Below are 8,775 nucleotides of genomic sequence, written 5' to 3'. Positions count from 1 at the left end.
GTTTGTTTGAAAAAAATTTTATTTCGATTTTGATTTCAGAATGGAATGAGAATAATTCAATCTATAAAGAATTTAATTCTTATTTTCTTTGAATTTAAATTTTTATTTTAATTTTAATTATAAATTAAATATTTTAAAAAATTTAATTATTTTGATTTTGATTTTAAGTTATTTTAATTTTCGTTACGAATCAAACATCCATCTTCCTTCCTCCCTCCTCCTCCTCCTCCTCCTCCTTTTGAACCTTTCGGCGGTAGAAGCCTAAATGGCTAGTGCTGCAAATTAAGAGCTCGATGGAATTCTGGTAAATATTTATTCACCGGTACCTTCAGGATTGTTTGGAAAGGGTTACTCTTGCTGACTGCGGAGACCTGAGGCCCTTGGGCTGCACAAATTAACCTGCCCGCCTAAAAGACAAGTTAAAACAATCGAGGCACGAGCCACAACCGTGTTATCCTTAACGGACATACCACCAAATGCATTGATTTCTTTTACGCACTGCACCAGCGAGCATGCCAGACTACCAAATGCATTCATTTCCCTTTCTTAATCCACCAGCAAACCAAAAAAAAGAAACGGAAATGCTGTAGGAGTTTTTTTGTTTTTTTGAGAGGCCCTTTCTACCAAGGATTTCCACTTTCTCTTCTTTGTTACGTGACATCAACTGTAAGTTATTTTATGTTCCTTGACATGATTCTTCTTGCACAGCCAAGTTCACTCGCTAACAGACCAACATTACCAGAGTACATTCATCGACTCACGGTAGACAGAAGACAATATATGCCATGCAACGGACTGCTAACACGAACTGAAGTTCCTGTGTCAAATGGCAAGGGTAACAGATCAAAGTTACAGACCAAGATGATATTAGAAAAATTCCAGAGAGAATCAGATTCAATGCACCATCCAGTATGTACGATAAGCCCCTCACCCACCTCTTTCTTCGTGCAACGCGTGATAAGGAGAAGGCTAGAAAAAGCACTTTATAAAACTTCTGGCAATCCCGCATGAACAATTCCGTCTTCACAAATGATATTCTTTTGGACTTTATGTGCCAAAGATGTGGGCTCTTCGTATTCTAGACCTCATGTTTGCATAAGCATATGCTAATGAAACTAATCAGTTATTAATTATATTACACCTGCAACAAAAGAGGGGGCAATTAAACATTAGAAGTCATCAAATATTTGTTTATTTCTCTACGTGTAGACATGGTTATCGAACTCAAACTATGAAATATCAAAGTGTTGGCTGACAAAACTCAATGAATAGGCTACACAACATTAACCGCACCAATTTGTTAAACAGTCACAGCAATAGGAACTTTTCAGTTCAACTGTGGAGACCAGTTGATATAAATATCAGAATTTTGTTTTCGGTGATTTTAGTGTGCTTTGGTTAAGTCTTGATCATATAGGCATATCCAAATATAACAAAAGAATGTAGATATCATTGTGTAGAGATCCAAAAGGAGCATGAAGCTAGCTTGCTAGTCCAATTGTTCTCTTGGACACCATGATGTGAAAAAATTGTGTAAGAAAGAAGGCAGGCATGCCAGAGAAGCGTTGTTTCAAGTGAATACCTTTAAAATGATAAATTAACCTAATTGGATGTAATAAATGAAACCGTAGAACTTCACAATAATTTTTCACTAGGATACAACAAACGCTCTAGGATATTGCTCGCCCATTTGGATAAGCTTATAATCACTTCCAACTAAGTTTCCACTTAATCTCTTTTTTCTTTTTTCCAACTTTAGGCTAAGAAAATTTATGAGCCGTCATCTCTAAAATTTGTTTATATGTTTATGACAGATCCACCAACCAAATGGGAAATTATTATTGATACTATTCATTTATATTCAAACACTTGACAAGAAATACTTTCTTGGTTCCTTGGGAAACCTCGACCTTTTGCTGCTGCAGTGCACCAACTCGGAGTTCAAGATATCGATCTAACCTTGCCCAGCTAATACATTTGATTTCTAACTTTGAAATCTGTCCTTTTTATGTCTTATTTGGTAGAAATTTACAATTAACCATGAGTAGCTCAAGTTAAGAACACAAATGTCACAAAATGTGGTTTCAAATTTGAAATGCATGTGTACGCTTCTAAAAAACCACATCTAGCATAAATAAATTAAGATATCACATAACATTTTGTACATTCCTGACCTTTAGGAAAGGTTCTTAAATCAATTTATCATGTATAAAAATTCTCGTCTCTCTCATCTGTGCACTACTTGGTTATGCAAGGTTGCAAGCACCACAATATTTGGATCGTTAATGGTCTTTGGGATCTTCTTTATAAAAAATAAAAAAAATACAATACCTATGTAAACGATAACTTTTTTATAAAATACCAAAGCAAGTAATCATTACAAATCACTAGCAGAAATATATTAACGCAAACATGGACCAGATATATATTTTTCAAACGTCTTTATATGCAAAGAGTAAAATTTCATATGTTACTCATTCGTATAAATATTTGAAATGATTAGGCTTCTTTTCAACATTACTTCTCCCTTCCACACTTCTGCAACTCAATAAAACAATAATGGAAAAAAAAAAAAATCTCTGTCTTTTTCTGTAATAGCAGTGGAAGTTTAGCAGCAAGCCTCCTTATGCTCAAACCAGCAAATCTAACTATGATTTTCCACCTCGTTCCATAACACTATGTTTATCCAAAGAAACAGAATAAGCAACTTCTCAGAAAAATGTCAGTAAACTCAATTTGTTTAGCTTATATCTCATAAAGTTGCCAAGAAGTCTCCTATTGAAGTTCTTTTCTAGTATTCTGCTTAGAATTTTTAATCCTTAAATTGAAGCACTCGTCAAAATGCTTCTATTAAGGCTTAAAGCATCACACACACACACAAACACACAGAGCGAAAGCTTTTGCAGTTAAGCATTAACTTTATTTAATTCAAAATGGATCTTTAGAATAAGTCCCCATACCATGTGATTTTTGTGGCCTTTGGGAGCAAAATTAAGGAAAAATGCCTTTATATGCTCGCAGACCTCTTTGGACTTCTCAAGGTTAACTGCATGCCCAGCATTCTTGATAACTATTAGTTGCGAGTTCTCCCCTAAATGCCTGTAGTTTTCAAATGATTCATTCCTTTTAGGAAATAATTATCTGATAAGTTCACACAGAAATTTCTTCAAAAGAAAAGCTGTATCTATTATATGCTTACCATACCTTTCTAATCGGTGAGCCAATTCTAATGGAAAAATTCTATCTTGTTCTCCCCATATTATCAAGGTTGGCTGCATAAAGAGAAAGATACAATTTTAGGGATGCATTTGATAAAATTAAGTAATATCAATAACGGGAGAAAAATTACACAGCCATGGAATAGACAAAAGCACCTTAGGCTTTTGCTTAGGCTATAAAGGAGCACCCAGTTTACCCTCTACATCATATGAAAAGTCATCGGTACAAGAAGATAAAATCACCTGAGTTATTTTGGGAAGATCTGAAAGTTTTCTGTCCTTGACTAAGGCATTGATCAACTCTGTTTTCTCGGTCACATGAGCCGTGCACATCACCTATCATTACAGATAAAATTGAACAGTGAGGATTTACTTCCCACGCCACATTGCTCCCAAAGCATGACTCTCAATAAGTCTTTTAGTAAAAAATCTTTGAGCTTCATGAAAAGTATATTGAAGTACTGAATGGTTGGCAACCAAAAGATCCAGAAAATACCCCAAAAAACAAGGAATATATTTGCATGCCATTGGCTAATATTACTAGCACAATCAACACTAGAATATCTAAATAACCTAACTAGACACTACAAAGAGTACAATACGGAAGAATTGTGGATAGTTGCAAAATTCGACACATAATTAATGTTAAAAATCAATACTGACTGGAGAATCTTTATTTCTAAAAATTAAGAGGAATATCTCCAATTCTAGTAGCTTCCTATCAACTCCATATAATTATAAAACGAAGCTTTGCCATCCAACCTGACATACAGATCACAAAGTACCAAACCAATTTGACCTAGCAAATCTAATAACCTAAGTAATTAAGTACATCATCATTTCCATTCCACCAAATTTAAAAGAGAGGATTTTTTTTTTTAATTTCAAAAAAAAAAATAAAACATTGGTTGTGATGGATATTGGGTATGTGTGATGACCTGGATGTAGTCCCAGATACAACAGGTGGGCAAGACACGTGGCGGGTTGCAGAAGGAGAGCCGGACGAGCTGGCGGAGCTTGTCCGGCCGCTGGGGGAGGAGTATGCTGGCGGCCTCGGCGACGTTGGAGACGACGAAGAGGCCGGCGGCGAGGTCCCGCTCCTCAAGGCAGACCCCGGCGGAGATGAGCACCACCCGCTCCACCGCCTCTGGGAACATCGCCGCCATCTGGTATGCCACGAACCCCCCGTAGCTATTCCCGACGACGCCGAACCGCCGCGCACCCAACGCCTCCATGGCCGCCGCCAGGCATCGCGCCTGGTACGCCTCCGACCGGTCCGGCCGGGGGGCCTCCGAGCCGCCGAAGAAGAGGAGGTCGGGGACGTAGAGGTCGAAGCCAGATCGGAGGAGGGGGCGGAGGTAGCCGGCCCACTGCCACTTGGCATTGGCGCCGAAACCGTGGATGAGGAGGAGCGGGGAGTGGCCGGGGTCAGGTGACTTGGGGGCCCAGCAGTGGACGGTGGCGCCGTCGCCGAGGACGGTGGCGGTCGGGCGGAGCCCGGCGGCGGAGAAGTTACGGTCGTAGCACCGGTCCCTCGCGGCAGTGAAGCTGAGGCACCGGGCCATCTCCTCGGCGGTGGCGGCGGGTCGGATGTCGAATCTCTGATCTCCGATCTGATGCTGGGCGCGATCGGATTCCGGCAATGAGCGATGCGAGGGTGAGTGGGCACGGGAGAAGGCCAATAAGCGATGAGGAATTTGGGGGCCTTTCTTTTTTTTTCTTTTTCGTTTTTGCTGATTGGAGCGAACATTGGACTTAAAGGTCCACCGTTGTTGAGGTGGATGTCCAAACAACCGTTGGATCTCCAGAAGCTTCCGGCTTTTTCTCCACTATAATTGCACTTCATTTCTTTTTATTTTTCTCGTTCTGGGATAAGAATAATAATATAAATAACAATGAGAGCATAAGAAAGATGCCAAAGGGGGACACCGGCCAAGATAGTTGCATGATTTCTTGTTATAAGGTACAATTAGACTATTATGATAACCAGCCACCTATCCAAGGTACAGTTAGACTTTACTGTTAGCAAATGGCTATGGTCAAACTCGAGCATTCTGGAACTCACGAAGTGAAAAAATTGGACAAATGTTCTGATGGTGACTTACATAAATTATCTTCCAGAGATGTCTTCATATTTTATTATAATTTTCTTTAATTTTAAAATAAATGAAAGAAAGTTGAAAGAAAATTTTCAAAAAGATGAAAAAGAAATGATCATAAATTTTAGAATTTAAAAGGATTACTAGCTTGTTTAAATGATCGTTCTGATCGTTGGCTACTTTTAGGGTAAAGGACAAGAAATGTCTAATGATTTTGTCAACCAAACCAATATGTTGGTGTTCTTGTAAATCATTAATATGCAGATTGTTGACATTGTTAGTGCACACATGTCAAGATGGTCGTCGGAGCGGTCTTCTCATACCCCACGAGGTATTATCCGCTCTTTCCAGGAGCCCAGACGCTTCGGCCCAGTAAGAATCTCCGGAGTCACGGTTTTGTCCCTCGGCTCCAGACGGAGGAAAAGGCACCTCGTGAGGGAATGCGTGCTCGTATCCCACTTAAGCACATGACACTACAGAGTTTGTCCGATATGGAACTTTTAAGAGTGATCCCCCGCGGCCTGCCCACAACACAGCCCTCCACTCTGGAGAGGTCATGTGCGTGAGTCAGAGGGAGGGAATGCGTGCTCGTATCCCACTTAAGCACATGATACTACAGAGTTTGTCCGATATGGAACTTTTAAGAGAAGTCCCCCGCGGCCTGCCCACAACACAGCCCTCCACTCTGGAGAGGTCATGTGCGTGAGTCAGAGGGCGGGTGGCCCCTACCTGGCATGCCACTGTTAGTACGCACGTGTCAAGATGGTCGTCGGAGCGACCGCCTCGGACCCCACGAGATATTATCCGCTCTCCCCAGGGGCCCAGGCGCTTCGGCCCAGTGAGAACCCCCGGAGTCACGATTTTGTCTCTCGACTCCAGACGGAGGAAAAGGCACCTCGTGAGAGAATGCGTGCTCGTATCCCACTTAAACATATGATACTACAGAGTTTGCCCGATATGGGACTTTTAAGTGAGGTCCCCCCACGGCCTGCCACAACAGGAATATATTTTGCTTCTACCAATGTATCTAAAATATATAATTTCAATCATTGGAATGATACCATTGCAGAGGCTCATGGGAGTGCAACTAAAGCACGTTGGATCAAAGTATTTAGTGGAACAATTCCGATCCCACTATTTTAAGAAATCCAAGTCAATTTGTCGTGGGAGGTCAGTATATTTAGTCTCATATCGATTATGAATCAGATAAAACTCTGATTTATATGAGATCAATTTTTTTTTCTTCCCAGTGAGACATCTTTTAAAGGATAAAATCGTGAGGCCCAATATGATATCCGGTATGGATTTAAATCAAAGCGGACAGTACTTTGTACGGACAAACACAAAAATTCAATCCATCCCATCCATTCGAGCCACAAGTCTTTAATCGTAATATTGACACCGTCTCTAGGATCGCTTTCTGTCTACATGCATAGAGTCTTCCCTTTTAATTAGAGGACTACTGTTATGGAAAGACGGTATTTTTATTTTACATTGGTTGTGAATCAAGTGAAATTTTAATTTATATGAAATTGAGATTTTCTCCCTCCCCAATGAAGTGGATAATATCTCATATGGACGAACGCAAAAAAACTGGCACATCCCATCCATTCGAGCCAAATAGAAACTAAATCGGGCAAAGAAACTAAATTGCTTGACTAGCCAAATTTAACATTTCCAGCAACGGCGTGCCATCAACCGTATTCATAACTATATGGCAATCAAGAAGCTGAACCTCTTTCCTGTCTCCTCCCGGTGATTTTTACTCTTATTCTTCATTTTTCTGCATCATCTTCTCCTTGGGAGTGATCGTGAAAGAGATAGAAATTAAAATTATTGACATTGAGTGTTCGAAAACAGCACTGCGAATATTGACTTTCTGAGGAATGCAGGAAAAACTCTAGGTTTGTTCAACACTAGGACATTATCTCTTTTCCTCTCTTCCAAAGGTTCAACTTCAAAGGACAAGCCTGCTTACAACTTGCTCTCAACTGCACCCATTCGATGATTGTATACCTGACACCTCCTATTCTTTATCGTATCTTTGTATTCTCCCAGGGTCTTCCAGATCCTAAAGCTGTTCTACACATTCATTTTCTTTATGTCTGCTGGAGCTTGTCCCTTTTCTTTAAAAAAAAATATTTGAGCACTATCAATATTAAACCAATCTCCTTTGTAAGAAGGACCACAACCACTGGGCTAAATTCTATATAGTTTATTTTTCTATCTTTTATTCTGCAATCATTTTCCATATGCTAGTTAATTACATATGTATTGCGTGTTACGGAGATAAATGAAAAGATTTCTGGAAGGAGCTCCCTAAGACAGAGGCAAGGAGTTATTCTGTTTGAGAGAGGGCAATTTAATAAATATCTTATATTCAAAGCACCACAAATAATAATAAAAATGTCACTTCATAACAACAATAGGGCAAGAGCACACATGCAATTACCTTAATTAAATGACCATAACAGGAGATACAGACGTACCGAAAATTTTGTGATGACTTTTCTTTATTTCTTTGCATCTTTCGTGGACAACCCTTGGGAAAGCATTGATGAACAATGCCTAAACAATAAAAAATATAGCATATTTTGAACTTTTTTTTTTAGAGATTGCTTAATGCAATTTTCTTTGTGTTTCTACTACTGATTTTTTTTTTTTTTTTTTATAAGACAAAGCAATTATACAAGTTTAGTATGAATATAATCAAAAAGATCGAAAAATAAAATATTACGAAAAAGTATGGGGATGCTCTGGACATCAGTCCATAAAATCCTACCTAAATGCTTCACAACAAAAGAGGCTATCCAATCAGTAGTATTGTTTGCCTCCCGATAAATAGCCAAATATCCAAAATCTGTCCCTATATGTAGCGTACGACATTGGTTAAGTCCCCCTCAATGATGATGTGATCTGCTCCCAGACCTACCTCATGTACATGACATCCATCTAGGCCATTGAAACTCCCACCCACAGTAATAAGCCTCAAGTCTGGGCCTCGAATCGCAAAGCCAACAGCTCCTCTAATGCTAGACATGCTATCATCAAAGTTAACCTTGAAGAACCTAGGGGTGGGGGCTCCCACATGATGAATACCCAACGTATCACTGCATGAGCAAAAGGAGAGTCTCAAATATTCCAGCTTATCAAGATCGAACCATTAGATGGACGAACAATCTCTGTGGCCTAAGCTAGAGCCCTCTCTAAGGTAAACTTTGCAGCAAGCCTCCTTGACTCAAAAATTAGGTTGTTCTTAACAAGTTAGATATGGTACGTGGTATAAGTAGCATTGATTCCATACAATTTGGAGGTCTTGATGGTAGTACTCATCTGTAATGCCTCAAGAAAGGACGGAATTGGATCATTGAATGAACTCCCAATGGAAAGAAACTAATCCTCCGGCATACTTGCATGGCACTTGAGCAGTAGAAGAGGATATGGTCCATGATCCCATC

The 8,775-nt window shown here is 39.7% G+C and overlaps 1 protein-coding gene across 4 annotated transcripts; it reads right to left on the bottom strand.

Annotated features, from left to right (window-relative positions):
• Positions 1 to 572: 572 nt before the first annotated feature.
• Positions 573 to 4,955, bottom strand: LOC105041603 (uncharacterized). Of its 4 annotated transcripts, none has more exons than XR_831410.4 (6): positions 4,157 to 4,953; positions 3,462 to 3,554; positions 3,205 to 3,272; positions 2,961 to 3,099; positions 936 to 1,141; positions 573 to 817 (listed from the first exon to the last, which is right to left on the bottom strand). XR_831410.4 is itself a non-coding variant. In XM_010918548.4 (5 exons), the coding sequence occupies exons 1-5, from the start codon at positions 4,781 to 4,783 to the stop codon at positions 1,136 to 1,138; spliced, it is 933 nt and encodes a 310-aa protein (XP_010916850.1). In that variant the 5' UTR covers positions 4,784 to 4,953; the 3' UTR covers positions 573 to 1,135. The 4 variants fall into 4 exon arrangements, 2 of the variants coding, with proteins under 2 accessions (XP_010916850.1, XP_029119334.2); XR_012139802.1 differs by having other exon boundaries at positions 573 to 808; XM_010918548.4 differs by having other exon boundaries at positions 573 to 1,141.
• Between the last annotated feature and the right edge of the window lie 3,820 nt (positions 4,956 to 8,775).

The sequence above is a fragment of the Elaeis guineensis genome, chromosome 3, assembly GCF_000442705.2.
Source record: "Elaeis guineensis isolate ETL-2024a chromosome 3, EG11, whole genome shotgun sequence".
Classification (NCBI taxonomy): Eukaryota; Viridiplantae; Streptophyta; class Magnoliopsida; order Arecales; family Arecaceae; genus Elaeis; species Elaeis guineensis.
This window is presented reverse-complemented; position numbering and strand designations above follow the sequence as displayed.